Source organism: Choloepus didactylus, chromosome 1 (assembly GCF_015220235.1).
Source record: "Choloepus didactylus isolate mChoDid1 chromosome 1, mChoDid1.pri, whole genome shotgun sequence".
Taxonomy (NCBI): domain Eukaryota; kingdom Metazoa; phylum Chordata; class Mammalia; order Pilosa; family Megalonychidae; genus Choloepus; species Choloepus didactylus.
The window spans coordinates 23,929,431-23,951,868 of NC_051307.1; the positions used below are offsets into that span (position 1 = coordinate 23,929,431).

General features: G+C 39.3%; 1 protein-coding gene across 6 annotated transcripts in view; it reads left to right on the forward strand.

The window, feature by feature from the left end:
* Positions 1-22,438, forward strand: part of LOC119531590 (amyloid beta precursor protein) — a 310,781-nt gene that overhangs the window by 76,466 nt on the left and 211,877 nt on the right. For all 6 annotated transcript variants that reach the window (XM_037832974.1, XM_037832984.1, XM_037832991.1 and 3 more), the window contains exons 2-3: positions 3,162-3,329; positions 22,029-22,158. In XM_037832974.1, the coding sequence (XP_037688902.1) occupies positions 3,162-3,329; positions 22,029-22,158 (298 nt within the window). The remainder of the gene's footprint in view (positions 1-3,161; positions 3,330-22,028; positions 22,159-22,438) is intronic.

The following is a 22,438-nucleotide window of genomic DNA, read 5'->3' on the forward strand; positions in this document are numbered from 1 at the left end:
GTATAGGGGCCATTGTAGCATTAATTAGTTGGCCTAATTTCAATATTGTTGTGTCTCAGGGAATAGGGAGGCCCAAGGACGGAGAGAGACGGGGGGAATGCCGGTCTGTGGGCAGTCAGAGCCCACACATTTATCGATTAAGTTTGCTGCGTGGTTCGCAGTGCCCCAAGACAATTACAAGAGAAACATCAAAGCTCACTAGTTAGAGGTCACCATAATAGACAATAATAATGAAAAAGTTTGAAATATTGTGAGAAATACCAAAATATGACATGGAGACATGACGTGAGCACAAGCTGTTGGAAAAAAATGGTGCCTATAGACTTGCTCAATGCTGATGCATGGTTGCCACAGAACTTCAATTTGTAAAAAGCACAGTATCTGTGAAGTGTGAAAAAGTGAAGTACAATAAAGCAGAAGGTATGCCTGAATATAACCTTTGAGAAAGCAGTTTGACTTAAATGGTGGAAATGTAAACCTGACTGCAGGGTTTTAAGAGGAGCATGGGGAAGGGGTGGCAATGAGTGTAGATGATTTAAAAATTACTGTTGTGAAAGGAATGGACGAAGATGGTTGCTCTAAAGCAAGGGTTGGCAAACCAAGGCCCACTACACCCTGTAAAGTTTTACTAGAACACAGCAATGCCAAATATTTATTGCCTAAGACTGCCTTTGCCTTAAAGCAAAGTTGAGTAGTCATCACAGAGACCCACAACACCTAAACTATTTACTATCTTTGGCCTCTAGGGAAGAAGTTTGCTAACAGAATGGAGAGAAGTGTTATTTGTTTGTTTATCATTTGTTTACTTTTCCATTTGAGGAAATGGAGGCTGTTGTTGGCTGTACCAAGTAGCTGTAGAAGAGAGGAAGTTATTAAGTATCTGTTGTTGTGTAACAGATAAACACAGAACTTAGTGGCTTAAAACAACAAACATTAGTGGCTTAAAACAACACACACTTGTCATCTCATGGTTTCCGTGGGTCAGGAATTTGAGCGTGGCTTTCTGGTGGTTCTGACTCAAGGTCTGCAGTTGCAGTGAGTTTGTCAGTTTGTCAGCCACACGGCTGCTATCCTAACATGGCAGCCGATCACTGGAGGCCATCTTGGTGCCTGGCTACCACACAGAGAAATTGTTGATAAAAGTTCACTGAGGAGAGGAAATGGAATCGAGGGCATTGGATTGACCAATAGGTAGAACCCTTTCCTCAGAAGCTATAGTGAACTGATGGTGGAGAAACTGATTGGAGAAATTTGGAAGTAAAGGGGAGAGAATTGTGAGAGCCCCCGGTGAATGAAATTAGTTGCTCACCATGGTAAAGGATCGTTAGTCTGTCTCTTCAGTTAGGAATACTGTACTGAGATTCTGGTAAGACAGAGAATGTTTGAGACAGGGAATGATTTTGAAGATTGAGCAGAATAAAGGCAGCTAGGAGTAAATATCATGGGGAATATAATGTTGAACCTCTTACTGGAATGTATGTTCCCTGACGGCAAGATGAAAATTTTATGTATTTATTGTTATATTCTTCGTAGCATCTAATATAGGTCCTTACGCACAGGTATCTATTTGACTTTCTTTAACTTTCTTCCATAGTTATTATCTGTACTACTTTATTTCAACAAAATTGGCAAAATTTGCATTCTGATTTCTAAGATCAAGGCATTGGATTTCTTCATGAAATTTTTTTCCCACAGGAAAACTGAAATTAAAATTTCTAGAGAGTTCTGTTTATGCTGCTTTTTTGCATGCTATGGGGAGTCTCAGCTGTTCTTGAGCATATTCTGGCCTCCTGTTTGAAGTGAATTACCTAAACATCTGGCAGTGTAGAGGGAGAATTTAGTTAAATTTACCTACAAACTAGAACTAGAAATGTAAAACAAACAAAAAAAAGTTACCTGAAACAGTTTTAGAGGTTTTGCCAACAGCTTGTATACTGACTGTAACAGGCCTCTAATTGAAATCTCTCACAGTAATTTTAGTGTTTCTTTTTCTCCTGTGAATAATTTGCAGGAATGATACAAATTATTAGTTCTTGCCTGCATGAGTGCCTTCTGTTGGAAGTTAATTCTTGCAGTCATGGGCATCACACATTTCCCTAGCAGTTGGATTTAACAAGGGAGCAATTATTAATGCTTAATGTGTCTTTTGATCCTCTGTTTCAAGTAATGCATTTAACTCCTGTGGATTTTTTTTTCTTTTAGTCTCTTGTGATTTTTGTTTCTGTGCTTTTTGAGATATCAACTCAGTAAGTGAGGTAGTACAGATTTTTCAGAAGGTCCATTTTTGTTTTTTAAATATGTATATAAAGGTAAATGCCCATGCATAGAAGGTTTTGAAAATATAGGTGGAACCCTTTGCAAAGTTACTTTCATGATGTTGTGTGTTGCCAGCAATGCTAATAGCCAGGCTTTATGGGAGCTTACCATGAGGCATGGGCCGTGTCGGACTCCAGGTGAGATACGGATGGCTCCTTGCAGTGTGGTTGGTGGGGTGGGCAAGAAAAGTGGAGCGCTCAATATGCACTTCAAAGGTGAAAGCAGGGTGAGCAGAGACTGCTGGGGAAAACCAGGTGGGACATCCCACACAGTGAGTCAAATTTGTGGGTGATAATTCTGCAATGTTTGAATTTTTCTGTTCAAAAAATCATATTGTTGTCACATAGGCATCTAACACCATGCTCTCACAGCTAGACAGAGGCGCACAGCCTGGACCTGGCCCAGGCAGGGACTGGCGTTGTACTTTATGAGTGTCAGTTTGAGGTTATTATGAGAATGTGATTTCCTCTGGAGTGATTATATTTATTTCAGAAAACTGTATTTTTTTTATTGTCAGAACCTCTCAGCAGGTACCACAGAATCTTCTGTGGGAAAAAAAGTACAAATTCTTCAGTGATTAAATTCCTTTTGCTATTGCTAATTTCTTCCAGTGTTTCAGTATTAAGAAAACACTCTATTATAGGTGGTTGGAGATGTATATAACATACATGATACTGAATCCAAAGGAGTGCTGAAGGCAAGGTTGATTCACAATTGAGAATTAGCAAGAATAAGAGAACTATTTTTGATATTGTTGCCTGGGTTCCTAGTCCTCTTTACAGCCTTCCCCCAACCTCTGCCCCAGAGCTGTGGGTTCTATAACTAACTGAAACTTATGTTCTTAGGTGCCCACTGACGGAAATGCCGGGCTACTGGCTGAACCCCAGATCGCCATGTTCTGTGGTAAACTGAACATGCACATGAATGTGCAGAATGGGAAGTGGGAGTCGGATCCATCTGGAACCAAAACCTGCATCAGCACCAAGGAGGGGATCCTACAGTATTGCCAAGAAGTAAGTCCTCTCTCGCATCCAAACAGTTGACGTTGGATCACATGAATTCGTTTTTTTTAACTTTTATTATTTGATATTTGTATTTTCTCTCTTACAGTGGAAATCTTGGTTCCCAAAGATTTGCTATACTGTTGGTATATTTATTTACTTTACTTACAATATACATAAATGTTTTCCAAAATTATATTATCTTGTCACTTGCTTTTATCTTTACGATATATCCATTAAGGCTATTCAGTCAAGGTATTATGTTTAAAAGTGACGAAAGTTAACCCCTTCTATTTATGTTACCAGTTTGATATATTTTGGTTCATTTATTTCTGATCATGTTCAATTTTAATTCCCACTCTCACTCGTTTTACTTTTTGAAACTTTTGTCTTTAAAATGTTGAAAACTCTAAAAAGTTATAATCTCACTGGCCTTACCCACCCTCTCTCTATAAACGTACTCACTGTACCTGATTTATCCTTCTTGCAAAAGACATATATTTTTTCTCCCATTTTCTTTTGCGAAAAAGATAGCTTGCCTTAAGCACTGCTCTGCACTTTGCTTTTGTTACTTAACTTTTGTTCTAACCTAGCTTAGCCTTAAGACCGGAGAACACCAGGCATAGAAGTGGACATGGGTTTAATAGGGACTTACTGACAGGAGGTGATGGTGTCACGGTTGTGGCCGGCTATGGAAAGTGAACTGAGGGAAAAAGAAAGAGTGCCGGGAGAGCAGCAGGGGGGAGTCTTATAAAGGTTTGTGACAACGGAGTTTCTTGCATGATTTGGTTACAACAGGATCTTGGGAGATTTGGTTACTAACAGTGATTAGGTGAGGGAAGTTGTAATGCTTTCCCCTTGTAGGGGAGGGGCCTGTTGCCTGGTCATGTAGGCGCCTGCGTGTATCTCAGTAATGGAGGAGGGGGTAGGGCCCCGGGCCCTGGGTCTTCACAGTCCATCCCACGCAGCAGACTACGTTGACCATAGGACAGATATTGCAGGATAAGAGACAACAGAACCCCAGGGGTCCCCCGCATGGAAATAACAACCCCAGAAAGAGATGCTACTGACAATTGATAAAATCTGTGATTTTCAGTCTTATTTTCCAATGCGTTGGATTCTGCCAGGCCAGTAGGGTGTTCTACACAGTCCAATTAACAGGAGTCACAGTCCAAGAAAGGCTGTAGCTCCTAAAGGTGACAAGTCCATGCAAACCCAACACTGGGTTCAGTTGTGGGCATGACTTACTGCTGAGGCCCATTGCAGGAAGTGTTTGCTAGGGCACTATGGGTGAAAAGAGAGATGTTTATGGGGAACAATGAAGAGAAATCTTTGCTGATTTAACAGTATACATGCTAGAGTTCCAGTGGTTGACAACCAGGTACCAGACAGAGTAACATTATGGGGAGGTTTGAAATACCAGATATTTTTCCTTTGCAAATTTCCAGAGTTTTTTTACCATAAAATTGGGGCATAAGAAGGGTTATAAAGTTCTCATGGGAATAGGAGGCCCTGGATTGGTGATACAGATTTAAATAGGCATTTAGGTTTTAGTATAATATTTGGGGTAACTCCTGTTCCCAGGGACTTAGAATTCTTATCCAGTTCGACTGCATAGGCCAGCAGCAGGCCAAAGGGCCTCATTTTCCCCATTTTGTATGGTTTGAGGTGCAGGCAACAAGTTATTACCATTCCTCTTTTTGGGCTGTAAAGCTGCTGGCCCTTTAACTGGGATTCTCAGTGCTTGCACTGGTCCTGCCCTTAGCAGGTGCAGCACCCACAGTATTGTATTTAAGCAAGTTGAGGCCTGATGGAGCTTTATAGTCCATTGTTGTAGAGATTTCATAGGCCAATAGCCCATGTTTGGGCCATTTGTCTAGTGAAAGGGGTTCCCCGATCACTGTCTATTTTTGTGGGTACACCATGCAGAGCGCACACTCTTTGTAAACAACGGATGGTGATCTGCTGGCTCACCTTCCTCACCGGGAAAGCTAACAAAAGTCCTGCAGTCACGGCAGTGAAAGCACAGCACGAGAGAGGAAGGGGGCAAATGTTGTTCACGTGTCCCACCTGGTCTGATAGCTTTTGTGGTCGACACAGGGAGCATGAAGGGTGCTCTCTAGTGATGTCCACTAACTTCTGGCAACAGTTACTTTTCGTTGTTTGCCCTGCGACCTCACAACTTTACATCCTGGAAACCACACCCTCTCAATTCGTAGCCGTCTTCATTCTTTGTGTGGTTCTTTCTAGCCTCTTTGCATTATTGTACAGGGTGGTCCTTTCTTATTAATTCCATTTAAAATAACTGAGTCGCAGGCATTTATCTAATCTAGGACATGTGGCTCTTTGTATTTTTAGAACATTTTAAGGAATTTAAGGAATTGCTATCCCTCTTGACATAGCCTGGTCACATTTTCTATGTTATAATCCTTTATGTACCAGAAAATTTCCTTTAGCCTTCTTGGTAGCACTCTTTAAGAAAGGACGGTATCCTAATTTTAAGGCTTGTGTTTTGAAGAGCAAACAGGCATCTACGTTATCACGATATATTATGTATCAAGCAATTTTTTTCTTGAAGGATGAAGCATGATGTGAAAAGCTAACTGTAACTAATATTTAAGTCCTTTATTTATACTCCTTTTTAAAAACATCCTATCTGCCTATTTATTAGAGTTGATTTACTTTTGCCAAAATATGACACTAATAAACTATACCTTTTGAAAATAATATTCGCATTCTGCTAAAGAATTCCTCTGATACAGTTTTGTTGATAAGTTATGAATTCGGTAAACCAGAAATATGTGTGTGCATGGTTATATGTTCTTGATACTCTAACTTTCCTGGAGATACATACAGGTTATACAATCTGAGTGTTAAGTAGAATTAGAAACAAACAGGCTACATCTAAAATTTAGTCAATGCCGTTGACCACATTGTCTTTTCTTCTGGTAAATGACTATTTTGGTGCATGATGATAATTTGCATCTAAGATTTTCCTCCCTTAGTTTAACTTGTGAATAACCAAATGTTTTTATATATGCATCTATGGTTGCCCTATGAAAATAACTCTTCTTGGCCCTGGGAATGCCTATTTTCTATTCCACCTGGATATTGCACCACTGCCTGGGAAGCTTCACTTCTTATTTTAGAACGTTCTTGGAAGGCCCCAAGGTTAAACCACCAAGTGGTTCTTCACAGTAACCAGGTCTTTGCCAGATGTTGCTGGCATGGGGTGGGGGTGGGGGAACAAGGGTATGTCCCTTTGGCTCTCTCTCCTTCCCCTGCAATTCTGGTATAACCTGCCCTTCTCTACTCACCAGCACAGGGGCAAAAGTGTTAAAATGGGTTAGACAAACATTATGCTGGAGAAGCAAGAGAGGGCAGGAACATCAGGCCTTGTGAACCATTTTAATGAATTGGGCCCTTATTCTATGACAACAGGGAAGTCATTGAATGTGTTTGTTTATTTAGTTTTAAAGAAGGGGAATGATTGTAGATTTGCATTTCAAAGAGTAGCTACCTCCTTTGCTTTGTTTGTAGGTCCTTCTGCCAAACACCAGAGTTCCCTCCTGCTCAGTCTTGCTGGGGACTCTGCCCCTAAGCTGCCTGGTAAGGTAGCCATTAGCCATGTTGGGGCTATTGAATACATGTAATGTGGCTACTCTGAACTAAAGTGCTGTAAATGTAAAATACCATATTTTGAAGGTTTAGTATGAAAAAACCTTATAAATTGTCAAATTAACAATTTCATGTTGAAATAATGTCTTGGAATTGGCTTAAATAAGATATTATCAAAATTAATTTCTGCTGTTGTTTTTCACTTTTTAATGTGACTGCTGGCAAATTTAAAAACGACTTAAGTGGCTTACACTGTGTTTCTGTGCCCCATGCCACCAGGAACTCTGAGCTATAGGGTTTGAGGTCTGGCAAGTGGAAAATGGAGGCAGAATTGGGGAGTCCCCAAGACCTTTCACTAGAACTTCGCTTGCGGTTGGGGATCAGGGGGAAAGGCCTCTTTGGGGCCATTTTTAATACATGTTTTCATTGAAAATATTTTAATGCAAGATGATTGTATGAATTCTTTTCTAGAGACCAGTGGTTCACTCTTCCTTCCTCCCCCAGATATATATCTGGGTGCTAAGGATGCAAAGATGAGTAGAATACAGAACAGAATACTCCTTAAAAGGAGAAATCTAGAGGGAAAGAAGAGGTTGTAAAATGACTTTAGCAATATAAAAAGTGTCATGGTGGTAATGCCAGTGCTGCCACCACCAGCTAACACTTATGGAGCATTATCAAAGTGCCAATTGCTTGTGCTCATTTGCTCTTCACATTGCCTCTTGGAAGAACCCCAGGAAAGAAGCTTGGGGAACTGCAACTTAAAGGATAAGTGAGAAGAGGCCAGAGAGATAGGATAAGAACTGAGTTATGTGCTACAAATCAAGCTAGGTTGATTTCTAAAGAAAGGAAGTGATAAGTGCAAGTGTGATACAAACTGAGAACTTTGGAGAATAATTTTTGAAAGGGTAAAATCAGGACTTGTGCAAATACAAAATGAACATGTGTCAAAGAGTTCATTTAATTCATTAATTAAGGAGGTAGCCTCTAAGATGTTAAATCTTGTCCAATTTGACTTAGATTTAAATTCTTTTCCAGACAGAATCATTTGCATGCTTATGGACAGGAATCGTTTGTAATCACCTGCATTGCACAGAAAGAAAACATTTTTATTGCACTCAGTTTCTGCAACGTGGAATAGCCTAGTCCATAGCAAATCAGTCAGAGGAACCTACCCTGTAGAATCAGAAAATTCCCTTTCTCTCACCCTGGATCTGTGAGACAACATTGGCATTCCACTGCAAAAAAACCCAGAAATCTCTTTTGCCCATTTCCAAGCATTGGGCACTTTTTTCTCGGCAAAACATTCTTCTGACTTGGCAAATAAAAGGTTATTGTTGAATTTTGGGTTACCAATTTCAATGGAATAGTGTGGGAAGAGGTCAAATTTCAGTGGGTTGCAGGAAGAATGACATGAATGGTTTGGACAGCTACGGACTCTGGAGGGAAGGCAGGCAAAGAGCTGTGGGGTGACTCAGCATCTAGGGAAAGGCTTTGTTTTTGTCTCCGTCTGTTTTTTTTTTTTTAAAGGGAGGAATGTAGGTAAAGGAAGGGATCTAAAGTGTGGGAAGGGTGGGTGTCCATCGTAAGAAAATGAGGCTTAGGTATCTGGAGAAGTTTCCATAAGAACTAAGGAGAATTGAGATCCAGTGTATAAGTAGCTGATGAGTCTTGGGAGAAGACAGGAAAGGATTGGGATGGGGGATGTGCTGGTTTGGAAATATAATGTCCCCCACAAAAGTCATAATCTTTTAAACCAGTCTTGTTGGGTGGAACCTCTTGATTGAATGTTTCCATGGAGATGTGACTTACCCAACTATGGGTGATACGTTTGATTAAATTATTTCCATAGAGGTGTTACCCCGCCCACTCAGGGTGGGTCGTGATTGGTTCACTGGATTACTTAAGAGAATTCAAGAGCCAACCCAGACGCTTGCTAATGCTTGGAGATGTAGACAGAAGGATATGTGGAGATGCTAAGCCAAGAGATGAAGCCCAGAGTTTGCCCCGGAGAAGCTAAGAGAGGACTCCCAGATGCTTAGAGAGAAATGCCCAGGAGAATTAAGCAGAGTGCTGAGAGAAGCTAAGAGAGACCGAAGACCAGAGACATTTTGGAGAAAGCCATTTTGAAACACAACCCTAGAGCAAAGGACCAGCAGACGCCAGCCACATGCCTTCCTAGCTGACAGTTTTCTGGATGCCATTGGCCTTCCTTCAGTGAAGGTATCCTCTTGTTGATGCCTTAGTTTGGAAACTTTTATGGCCTTAGAACTGTAAATTTGTAACCTAATAAGTCCCATTTATAAAAGCCAATCCATTTCTGGTATTTTGTATAATGGCAGCATTAGCAAATCAGAAGAGAGGGTAATAGAAAGGATGGTTTAATTGGGCTGTTTTAGTTACCAGGTGACAGAAACCCATTAAACTAGCTTATATACATAGGAAATATATTTTCCCACAGATGGGGAAGGATGCTGGGAAGTAACTCATAGAATAAAAAAATCAAAGCACAGAAAGTGGGGGCTCTGGGACTGGAATGGGGACTCAGTGCTGCCTAGAAATTCTCTCTTAAAATCTCTCATGTTCTGCCTATCTCTTCTTTTGTGTGTTTACCTGATTTTGTCTTGCCCAGAAGTGTTCTTTCTTGGAGACCAGGAAAGATGGCAGCCAGTACCTCTGGGAGCATGTCATCCCAGTTTAGCATCCCAGTTTCTTTCTGCCAGCAGGCATTACAGTTCCAGGGAAGGATTCTGGTTGGCCTTGCTTTTGGTCACACATGCAAGGGTGGAATAGCCTCTGTATCCTCATGGGCTTAGAACTGCGATGGTCATGTGGGTGCAGGGCCTGACTGACAGCCCGACCAGGGCCATGTGGTGTGGGCGGAGGAGCTGTTACAAGGAAAGGGATGCGGAAGCATGGCATATGGGGCTGTCAGAATGGGTATGGTTTAGAAAAGTTTTATAGGTTGGAGAGTGGGTAGTTGAGGGAATTCATAGTGCATCATGACTTTAATGGGCTTTTTCTGGAAGGTGGGGGTGAAGAGATGTTCCTTGAACTTCACTGTTCACCATGATCAGTGTTGAACATTTTCTATTGGATGGTACATCTCAAACAATTTATCATCCTGCTTATTGATATTTTGGGATCTCCCTGCCACTTCCCACTTAGTAATTATTTTGGTAGTTTTCTTTTAAAATTAGAAGTAACATAGTTTTCATTTCAAGTTTGAATTTTTTAAATGTTGAACCATCTCCATTTTTAATTACATGTTTTCATTTTAGAAAGTACTGATTGATTCCCTGCTATGAAAGATGAAGGAAATGCGACCCTTAACACTTTTTCTAAAACCCCTTCTTGGAAGTTTTGTAAGTTATTTATAATCTAGTCTGTTCTGAAGCTGTAATTCCCAGTATTAGGTTCTATATTTGAATGGATTCATTGTTTACAGCCAGTGTTTTCACCAAAGCATCTCTAATCCTATTTTGTAGTCCAGTATAGGTGTTTTGATTCCTCTTTTGGTTGGATGACCTTCATCTTAGTTATTCCCAGAAGTTGTTCTTACTGTTGAACAATGACTTAATGGATATAAAATTCCAGATTGATGGGTGTTTTTATTTAGCACCATGAAGATATTTATCTACTTGTATTCTGGCATCTATCATTGTGCAAATTCCTTTATTTAAAAAAAAAATGTATGTATAAGGGAACCTTTATTATTAGTTTTAGTTAACGGGGATATTCATTTATTGTGTTTTCTACCAAAAGTAGACTGTAGCTCTTTCCCAATAATAATTTTTCTTTATGTGCTCACTTAGTCCCCCTTGTGACCAAAACACAGATGTTTTAGAGACTACTGGATGAGTCAGAGAGGCAGCTGTTAGCAGTCTTTGATCCCTAGGACAAAACAAAACCAACTGAACTCTTGACCGTGACCCCATTTTGACTTTTTGCTAGCAGTTTAACTCACTTGTTAAATTTGTCTTTCTAAAGGCTTGCCTTGGATAAGCTGCACATTCTGTTGGTAGGTGCTTAGCTTAATATGATGTGTCAAATAGTACTACTTTGATGGTGAATTACTGAGTCCGTGTCCTTCATAGTCCTTTTCTCTCAATTTTTATTTCCTGCTATTGGGTTGTTTTGTTGCTGTTATTAATATTGGCATTGTTCCCTCTGATTTTTTTTTCAGTCCTATTCTAGGCCAAGGGCAAAATTAGGGAGGAGAAGCAAAAATTGACTCATTCACTTTTGCTCCTGGTTTATTAGCCCTCATAAAGTTTGATTGAGAGTATAGAGCCCAACGAATGGTTTTAATTGGTTATTTGTTTATGCATTTTATCCTGAATCTTCCAATTTCTTGGGGTACATATATTTCCTCCTCTTCTCCAATTATAGTAGTTTTGCTTCTTCCCAGTCATCAATTAAGTTCCTGTCTTTCTGTGCCTTTTTCTTTATATTTTTTTATTTTTACAGTCAGCACCATTTGGGGCTTTTCTTTCATTTCTTCAACCTACTGTGCCTCCTGCAGGATAAAGGACCACAGACCAGGGATATCACTGAGAATTAGTTTCTAGAAACCATGCTTTACGAAGCATTTTGTCTGAAGTGTAGCTCTTTCCCAGAGCCCACTAATAGGCATTTCTACAAGTGATGCGTTGGAAGGCCTTTGTTGGTGTGGGAATTGGAGAAGTGTAGACAGAGGCTCTGCATCCCTTCTGCACTGAGAGATCTTCCCCCAAAATGGAGCTGTGCTTGTCTTTGGCAGAAACAGTTTCTTTCAATTAATAAAATTCTAAAGAGAATTTTAGGTAAGAGTTTGGGGGAATGTTGACCCATAGTCCAGATTTACCCTCAGTTTATTTTTACTCATTTATGATGGATGTACCATGATGTTCACTCAATAGAGTTAAAAACCTAGTATGGCTTTAAATCTTCAGTTGTAATATCCTAAATGATCACTAAGTATACTTTCTGAAAACATTAAGCAAATGGACTCCCTCAACTAGATTGTTCTTTGTGTGATTCTGGGGTAATGTGTCCTCTCGGCTGCTAAGGAGCAGCTACACCTCTCCCCAGCACCATTCTACCCTTCAATCTTGGTTTGACCTGAGACTTAGTTTAACCAATAGAATGGACTGAAAGGGACACTGGGACAAGTTTGAATCAAAGTTTTAAGAAGGCCTGGAAGTTTCTGCTTTAGTAGTCTTGGAAGCCAGCCACCATACAAGAAATCTGACCACCCTGAGGCTCCCAAGCAGCCATGTGGAGAAGCCCAAGAGAAAGAGAATGGAGTCTCAACCAGTGGCCATAGCTCAGCTTCCACCCACTGCCAGCCATGCCTGTGAGGCCAGGTTGGACCTTGCAGCCTTCCTTGCAGTGCTCTGTGACACCATGTGAAGAAGAAAAATTGCTCAGTCAACAACAGAATTGTGACAAATTCTAAATTATTGGGAGATACCGAGTCTCCAGGATGGTTCCCTGATGATTCTTGCCTACTGGTATTCACACCCATGGATAATTATACCAGACAGGGCTGATATGTATAATCAATAAGATATTCAGAAATAATGGTATGTGACTTGCAAGGCTAGGTCAGAAAAGACCTGCGGTTTCTGTCTTGCATACTCTTAGATCACTTGCTGTGGGGAAAAGCAGCTTCCAAATCATAACAACACTCAAGTAGCACTATGGAGGTGTCCATGTGGCAAGGACCGTGGTCTTCTGCCAGCAGTCAGGACTAGCTTGCCAGGCATGTGCATGAGCCACCTTGAAAGCAGATCCTGCAGATGAGTCAAGCCGTCATGTCACTGCAGGCCCCAGTTGACTGCAACTTCATGAGCGATGGAGCAGGGTCACCCAGCTAAGCTACTTCCAGATTCCTGACCCACAAAAAATAGGCGGGGTAATACATGTTTATTGATTGAAGTTGCTAAATTTGGGGGTAATTTGTTACACAGCAATAGGTAACTAATGCAATTGTTTTAAACTGGTTAGCTTTGGGGTAATTTATACACAGCAATAAATGATCACAACAGACCCACAATAATTTTTTTCCCTGGTCCTTTGATAGAAAATAATTCCTTTCCCCTGTTCTGTACCAGGTACAAAAAAGAGCTGATATCTTGAAAAGAACTTGGAAATAACTATATAAATTATACATCATTTAACAGCCTAAAGTGACCACTTGCCTTAGTGAACTGTTACAGTAACCAAACATTGGCCTGAGGAACTAGGAGTTTTAGAAACAAAACATATACTACAGCCTAGGAGCAAGATTCAGCATTTTGAGATTTTATTGTCCTCTTTTGGATGAAATGAGATTTTTTTTAAAAATTGTTTTACTTAAACCAACGGCTTTGGGATGGGAGAAGCAAAAAGGGAAGTACACTTCCCAACTCTTCGTCTCAAGAATCTGTTTTCTTCGCAGAAATTTAGGAAATATTTATTGAGCACTGTTACAGATAAGATTTTGTGTCAGGGGTTGCTGAGTGGTAAGAGACCCTTTTTGCCTCGTAAGGAGCTTATAAGTACACAAATAAATATCACCGAGGAGAGAATTTAGAAAATTGCCAAGGTGGAATGAGGCTGTAAAGTAGCGTGCCTTGGTTATGTATCTGGGATTTTGGACCTAATTCTGGAGCTCTTGGGAACCGTGGGAGATTTTTTAGCATGACTATTTTCTGGTCAAGACACTTTTAGAAAAATAACCTATATCCGAGGGTAGGTTGGATTGGGAAGAGAAGGGAATTCAAATCGCAGAATGTTAGTATGAAAAGGAATGTGAGAGAGAATCCTACATCCTTCTCCGTCTCTAGAGGAGACTTGAGGCCCACAGGTTCTGTGATAAGGGCAGCACTTGGATAAAGTGCAGGGAGGGGAACATGGGTTTCGATATCACTGGGCTTGATTGGAAGCCAGTCCTAGCTCCTCACCAGCGGAACAATCCAGGAAAGCTACTTAACCAATCTGAGTCCACATCCTTGCTTGAAATAGGAGCCCCCCCTGGCATGTGTTGTATAAGTTAAATATTGTCAAATAAATGAGCAGTTGTTTAAGTCCAGCATTGCTCCTTCTTCTCTTTTGAGGAGACAACTTAAAATGGGTGCTTCTTGTGAGGTAGGGACTCAGGGAGGGTGTTGTTGGCACTGGAACAACAATGGGGGGGGGCAGGTCTGTGACGGGAACGCAGTCACCCACTTCTGAACCTGTTAGATAAGCCTCAGGGGCTGGCAGAGGTTTCCAGCTGGGAACATTAGAGAGGGGAAGGTGGCTTTGTTTATAACAGCTCTTCTTAGATCATGGGTAAACTTTTTTCTTCCTAAGTGTTTTCCACAGCTAACAATAGGCGCTCTCTGTTTCTCTCACGTTCTTGTTCTAAATGAACAGTGGTTTTATCTATAAATTAACAGGATCAGTGAACAAGGCACACCAGTGCCTGAGCAAACCAGAAACTGTCTGTTGGATGAGTTGCACTCCCTGTCATTATTTTTGCCCACGTTTCTACTCTAAAATGTATATCTGAGCATGGGATTGCCAGAAAGAATTGCTTCTCTGCTTCTTTTGTTTTCACCCTACAGTAATGAGAAATTTAAATTAAACTGAAAAAATTAACCTAACCAACTCTGAGGGTTGGTTCTAATTTGGTAGAAGCCATGGTACATTCTTGACCCTGATACATTTTTTATGTATATGCCCTTCACCTTTATAGGCCTAAAATTGACCCACAAATTAGAGGCATGTATACGTTACGGTTTTGGGATTTAAAAGACCGCAAAATTCATATTAAGTGAAATGACCTTTGGAAAAGTACAGGTCTATTTTATGCGTTCGTGGTTTGAATAGATAGACCTTTGGAAAAGTACAGGTCTATTTTATGCGTTCGTGGTTTGAATAGATGTAAGGATTGCATGCACAAACCATAGGAGTTAGAGCTGAAAGAGATGAAGCCAGCTGAAATATTTTAAAATAAGAAAATTAACCATGAATTGAGAGAATGAGAATATAGGATATGTGTGTCCACATCTGTTTGTATTTTACATTCCTGTCCTGTCCTGTTTATTTGGGTACCCCTCCCCCAGCCACCAGTTTGTTTTTACATTCACTTCCTTGCTATAAGAGGGGCTTATAAACAAGGTTCCTTGATAATATTTCCTAACTCTGTGAGTATGAATGTATGTATATAATAATATATTTATATGCAGTATCAGAAAGAGACTTGAGACAGATTATTGGGAAGTATGCTAATGCCCTGCAGCCTTTTACCTTGTTTGCTTTTTAGATAAGGCCATCATTGTGGAAATGTCCTTCCCATTACTGTGGTAGTATTTCATCAGCTGCATATTGTCTCTGCACCTCATTACATTGTAAGCAGAGAACATTTTCAGGTTCCAGTTCTCTATCTCAATTAAATTAGGTATTCTGTTTTCAATATCTTTTCTTATTAAGAGTTTATGTTGAAAGCTGAGCTGTGATTTTTCTTTGTATTCCAGAAAATTTTAAAGGGGAAAGTATGTCATTTCAACCCAGACACAGAAATACATTGTCTAGAACATACTTTGGTGTCGTCTCTACACTGAAGTTTAAGTAGTTTAAAACTTAAGATTAACACACTGGTGGAGTGCTCAGAAATGGCACAAATGGTAGTTGTTAAATACTAGCTCTGCCAGTTTCATCTTCTATAATATGGAGAAATCACTAATTCATAGAGGATTATATGACATGTTATATGTAAAACATTTGCGATGATGTCTGGCACATAGTAAACCATCAATTATTATATATTTTTCTTATTATCCTATTGGTGTATTCTTAGAAAAAGAAATTGGTATGTAAAAGCTTTTAGAATGTGAAATACCTCATAATTAGGTTGCCTTTAATATTTTGAAATAATTTCAAATTTACAGGACAGTGCAAAAATAATATAAAACACATACAGAGAATTCTAACATACCCCACTCCAGACCCACCAATTTAAAAATTTTGTCACATTTGACATATCATTCTACCTATCCATCTATCAGTCTGTCTTTCTATCTACTTTCTAAGTATTTCAGAGTAGGTTGTATAGATCATGCTCCTTGAACACATAATACTTCTGTGTACATTTCCTAAGAGCAAGGATATTCACTCCTGTAACCACCTTAAGTACAGCTATCAAGTTCAAGAAATTAAACATTGATATAAATCTTATAGTCTGTATTCCAATTTTTTCATATGCACTTATAATATCCTTTTGAGCCTTTCTCCTCCGTTGCGAAGCATGTATTACATTTAATTGTCATTGTCTCTTTAGTTGCTCTTTTTTTGTGTGGAAACATATATGCAACATAAGCCTTACCATCTCAGCCACTCCCAACATTTAATTATTTTTAATGCTAAATTTCAAGCATATATAAAAGTAGAAAAAAAAATAGTAGAACAAACCTGTCACTCAACGTCAATAATTATCAACTCTAGTCACTTGTCACTAGATAAATCTTGAATTTAAGTTCTCTATCTTAGGTCTGCATTATTTTGGCAGGCTCCTCATATGGATTCATTACCCATCCCTTTTGCCAGTGTGAGTTGAGTAAAATGAAACACATATTATTTATTGACTTATGACTTACATGTTTAAAATACCATTTTTTCCACTACATAATTTCTAGCATTTTTTTTCTGAAAAGAAATATCCTTGAGAAGGTTTAAAATTTGATTGCAAAGTTAAATGGCTAGAAAGAACACTAAAAAAATTATTCTCAGAATTAATAGGAAAATTCTTGTTAACCCTGCCCATTAACTGTTTTCAGTCTTTTATTAGCCACATTTTATTTTGTGTTCTTGAAACTTCCTTGGTTATTTGGAATTTAGTTTTGTTATAAATAAGACTTTTGGGGCATTAACTTCGGGACATTAATCACTTGCCCCAAGTGGCCTGCTTCCAAAAACAACTTCTGGTCTTTTCCCATTTGCCCTCAATGATAAGACGAGAGGAACGTTTCTGTAGCTTTTTGACAACATGTGTCTTAAATTTTTTATAACTACATGTTCTTGGCTTGCTTAAATATCATCAGTGTTTTTTTATTGTTTTGCATCTTCACAACTTAAATGTCATCTTGTGTGAAATTAATTTCCAATTTGAAGATAGACTTTTCACAATTTTAAAGTTTTAAGTGAAAATGTTCTGATGGTGACCAAATTTTAAGTTGTTTCTGCAGCAGACAAAACCATTTTAGGCTAAGGATTGACACTTCTAGTAGGATCTAAGGTTCTTTCTAGTCTATCACTTTCCTGGCTGATGGTGTTTTCGAATTTCTTCAGTTCTTAAGAAAATTTATTTTATGTACTAATAGATTTGCTTTGGAGTATAAAACATGTTTCCATGGCTAGAAAGGTAGATTGCTTTTCAGGTACCTTTTACCCTAAGGGAGAGACTGGCTTTTCATTCTTCCTAAGTGTCTTCTTCAGCTCTTTGTTTATCAGTATTAATCTGCAACTTTTTATATAAGGTGCAATAATTTGTGTAACTTGCCACATCATAGTTGGAAGAGCAATATTGGAAGGCATTGAGACGCTTATTTTTCTCAAACATTCCTAATCCCACAGTTAAGAGTTCCTTATTTAAGAGATATGTTTATTCTACCCAATGGGAATTTAATATATACCAAATTTGCCTATCATGAATGAATTCTAAAATAGTTACCAATAACTTAACCGGAAATATTCCTTAAATATTTATCACGCACTTACTTTGTGCTTTCACAATGTTGGCGACTGTTGAGGGGATAAAAAAATGATCAGATATCCTCCCTGCGTTCAGGGAATATAAATTCTAATAGGGCAAGAAGGCACATAGGTATAAACAGAAGGTAGAAAGGTGATCAGTGATGAGATCTAGTGGTAGGATAAAATGCTCTGGGCTCAGGTTGAAGGGATCAGGGAGAAAGTATTGATGGAGCAACTTTTGATCTGGGCCTTTTTCTTTGGTTTTGCTCTATTGCAAAGAGCATGAGCCTACTCAAGTTGCTTAGGTTTCAAAAGAAAACTTATTCAAGGGGCGGGGGGGGGGGCATCTCTTAGAATCCAAATGCAAGCCAGGCCTCGTAGGAGTTAGAGGTTATCAGGCAGTCTCTGTTCTGTTCTCTTGTCTGTCTGTCTCAAGTATGTGGCTCTCTCATCTTGGCTTCTCACTTTTCATGTCACCCCTTTTTCTTCTCTTGACCAGCTATTCCTGCCAGATGCCAGGTTCCCATTCTTCCCTGGGGATTTCTGACATGCTCCATCCCTGGCTCAGACTTCACATGACTTCTGGTTAAGCATCCCTCTTACCTAGCTACAGCCTGTATGTTGTAATTCAGAACCCTTGAAGAAGGGAATCAGATCCACAGTTTGCTTCCTCTGACTGTAATCAGCTTTTGGAATGGAGTTGTAGAGCTGAAATATGGCCACTTAAGAGAACTCCTTCAGAGCACTGAGAGCAGGGGCACTGTAAGAAGAGAGTGGGGGTTTGGCAGGCACCCCCATAGTCTTCTAACCAAAGTGGTAAATGTGAAGCACATTGGGAGGCTGCAGTATGCCAGGCTATGTTTTCTGCCCTCCAGGAAAGTGCCTTTTCAGTTGGAAGGCGTTACACATATGCTCTTAACACAAATGTGAGGCATGCTGTGATAAATGCCATACAGCATTCCACAAGTAGGAGGGAGGGATTAACATTATATTATACTGTGAACAGAGTAGGTTTGTCTACGTGGGGGAGCACTAATGGGCTAGGGCATTCAAAGTTCGGTGTAAGGGATCTTAAGTAAGAGGGTGTTTGGAACACAGTGAATGTATTTATACAGAGACTGCTCTGTGTGGCTGTAATTTAGGAAAATTTGCAGGAACTGAGGACAATTTGTTTTTCAATTACAGACATGGGCCTGGATGTTCTTCTGCTTTATTAAAAGTAGTTATTAATATAGTTATAGTTACCTTTTTTCGATAATCAAGAAATATTCATAATTGGGGTTCAGCATGAAGCATTGCAGAAGAGGAGGCCATGAGAGGTGGGATTTGCTAATGCTTGTTGTAGGTGGAAAACATGCAACCTAAGTAGCTTAAAGAACTCAGATGTTAAGATTTTGGTTGCTGCAAAGAACATATAAAACATTCAGCCAATGCCTGCAGTTAATTATGATGAAAAGTCAGGGACTTGATCTAGCCAGGAGGTTATTTAATTTGAATGCCTGATTATTTAAATTTTTATCTTTGCCAAAAACTCATGAGCTATGCTGGTTTATCAACATAGCAATACTTATTTGTGTTTGGACATATGCTGGTGCTACTTAATAAAAAACTACGTAGAGTATTTGGAATTTTTCTTAGACTTTTTTTTTCGTTGTATGTTTTGTTTTGTTTTTTTGCTTACTGAGTTAGGGATTGCTTGTGTATGTGGTAATCACCGTGTGTAACTGAGACTTGTACTGAAATATTATCATGATTGTTGATATTCCCCCTACTTTAAAATAACCTCTTGATTTTAGAACAGTAAATAACTCCTTATCTACGAATAAATGTGGTTGAATTGGGCTGAAGTTACTCCTTCTATTTAAATCGTTAGGGCAAGTAGGCAAATTATGCATAAGACTTACATGGTTCCAATTTTATAATTTTCATATCTATTTGTTTATACACTGGTCCATTGTTTTATGGAGAGAGAAGCTGAAGCATAAGAAATAATACACATGCCTTAGATTTCATCATGAGAACTGGAAGTAAACTCCATGCTTGGCTAATTGCTGTATAAGCTCCAGTGCTCTTTAGGGAGAAGACTTCTTACTGTTTTTAATGTGTCAATACACAGCTCGACCTGCTAGAGAATTAGTAGCCTCATAAGTTACTGCACCAGATATCATCATTGGAATCTGGAGATGGTATCCAGGGTGAAAAGGTGATCCTTTTCTCTTAGTGATCAAATTGTACCCTGTGAACAATTGGTTGGTCTTGATTTGAAGAGAAGAAAACCTGACCGTGACTATGCCTGCTACAGGGTTTATAGGAAACTGTGAAAGCTCCTGAGAAAATGCTCCACACGGTAATATTTCTATGAAGTGGCAGTTGGAACCCCTTTAGAAAAGTGCTGTAACTCACACTTTACAGCACATAAAGTCTTGTCCCTTAGGACAGCTCTGTAGTGTCAGAGAGTTTATGACTCTTGAGTGCTGTACTTTTGTGACACAGTGAACAGTAAAGATGGTGAGGGAATTATATTCCTGGACAAAGAGCCACTTCACCTTTCATTATATTTTTTTAAAAGTGGGGATATTACATTTTTTTAGTGGAATTTACAAATAGAACATTAGCTCTGACTTGAAATCCAGGCATTGAGGTGTTAAGATACTTAATAAAATAAACTAAAGAGGGGAGGTAGTTGCATCCATTTGAAACTAGGTTATGAGCACCCTTTAGCATAACTTTTTCAGCGCCCACCCCAGGTTTCTGATTTGGATATCCTTTTTGTGTGTCCTCGTGGCATTGAGCTCTGCCCCTGCACTTACCACACTGCCCTGTGATTGGTGCCTTATTGTTTAACTGATTTCTCTCAGGACTGGGGGAGGCAAGTGAGGGATCTTAGGTACTTGAGGGTAAGGTGAGGTACTCAGGAATCAAGGTAAATATTATTTCAATAAATCAAAAAAAATTTCAGTTTTGCAAAAGATACACAATGAACAAAATACCAGCATTTAAAAATAAAGATAGGATCACGCTCAGCCTTCTAAATGTCACTGATATCATAAGCAAATTTCCCTATATCTATAGTCCACCCTCTGGACATTATCTTCTTGCTCTGAAACCTGGCTAATTCTCTCTGATACAACTGCTCTAATCAGAATTTTTAAGTGATTTTAATATCAACCTCTTTTTTTGATCCTTGCTGTACCCAGCCTCTCAGTTCCTTGATTTTCATTCCTCCAGAGATCTTACCTTCATCACTCATCAGCCATTCCCGCCAGTGGCCGTTTACCAGTAACCATGTTACCAATGTTGGTCTATTGTAAATGACCAATAACTGCAGCTCCCTCCAAAATCTTAATTCAACTCTCTGACTCTCCATATACCACCTTCTCCTGCCTCACTTCCTCTAGTACTTCTACTACAACAATTATTTGCCCTCCTGCCCCCGACCAGGACTTATATTCTATTGACCCTACAATATTTTAGCTGCCTGTTACTCCCTTCGTGTTTTCGTTCTCCTCTATGTTACATATCATGGCCTGTCATTGTAATATAACTTTGCTTATACTTTTAATTCATTTATGCATCTTTCTTTTCATTGTACTTATTTGACAAAAAACAGCAATTCTGATGAAATGCAAGATTTATGCAAGGAAAAGCTCACTTTAGAAATAAAATTTTATGTTTCTCTCATCACCACTCATTATTATTAATAAATAGAAATGGTTTGATATTTCACTAATATATTTTAGTTGATTGAGTTCCGTGTTTCATTCCAAGTGCCGGGTAAACACCATGACTTACTGAGAAGAATAAAAAGGGCTGTAATTGAATAGTTATCAAGGGGATAGAATTCATGACTGCAGTTCTTTTTCTAAATGACACTATGTTAACTTTTGATGCATCATTTCCATGTAAATTACTCTGCATAAAGGGAAGGAATTTTATAAAGAAAGTTGGCTATGTGTCATATCCTGTATATAAACTCTTTGTCTAATTAATAAGATAGGGACGGGTTGAATTTAGGTAAAATCCCCAGGCATATTTATTTAGGACATTACAGAATATGACCCCCACTCCAGTTTGTTTTACATCAACGATGACCTCATGTTTATAATGCCACCCCCCCCGCCTGCTATTTTATCTTTTCTAGAAAAATAATATTTTAATCCTGACTGGATACAATCAAATGAAATAAAAGTCACATCAGTGTTTTAGTGGAATGACTAGATGCTTGTCACAGGCCTCATTTCTTAATTTCTTTAGCTTCATCATAATTAGATGAAGCTTGACTGCTAGGGGATAGCAGTGCTTTAAAACTACGATGGTGGTTCATCTGATGCTGGTGCATGTCGGTAAAGCTCTGCCCCAAGTAACAGTTTGCTCTTTTGGGCTCTCTCCCAGGTCTACCCTGAACTGCAGATCACCAATGTGGTGGAAGCCAACCAACCAGTGACCATCCAGAATTGGTGCAAGAGGGGCCGCAAGCAGTGCAAAACCCACGCCCACATTGTGATCCCTTACCGCTGCCTAGGTGAGCTGGCCCTGGCGGCCTGGTCTTTGGGGATAAAAAGGAAAAATGCTTCAATTAGGGTCATGTATTCAGACTGCAGCAGAGTTCAGCATATTGCCACTCAGTATCAGAGGGCTGATATTGGAATATTAATAATGCCAGTATTTTAAGTTGGTACTCAGTGCTCTCATAGGACAGGAACAGTATTTCTGAGTCCCCTGCCTCATACTCCGGGCACTTTTTAAAATGACAAATTCCTGGTCCGGTCCCAGGGACCACAGAATCAAAATCCTTGGCAGTG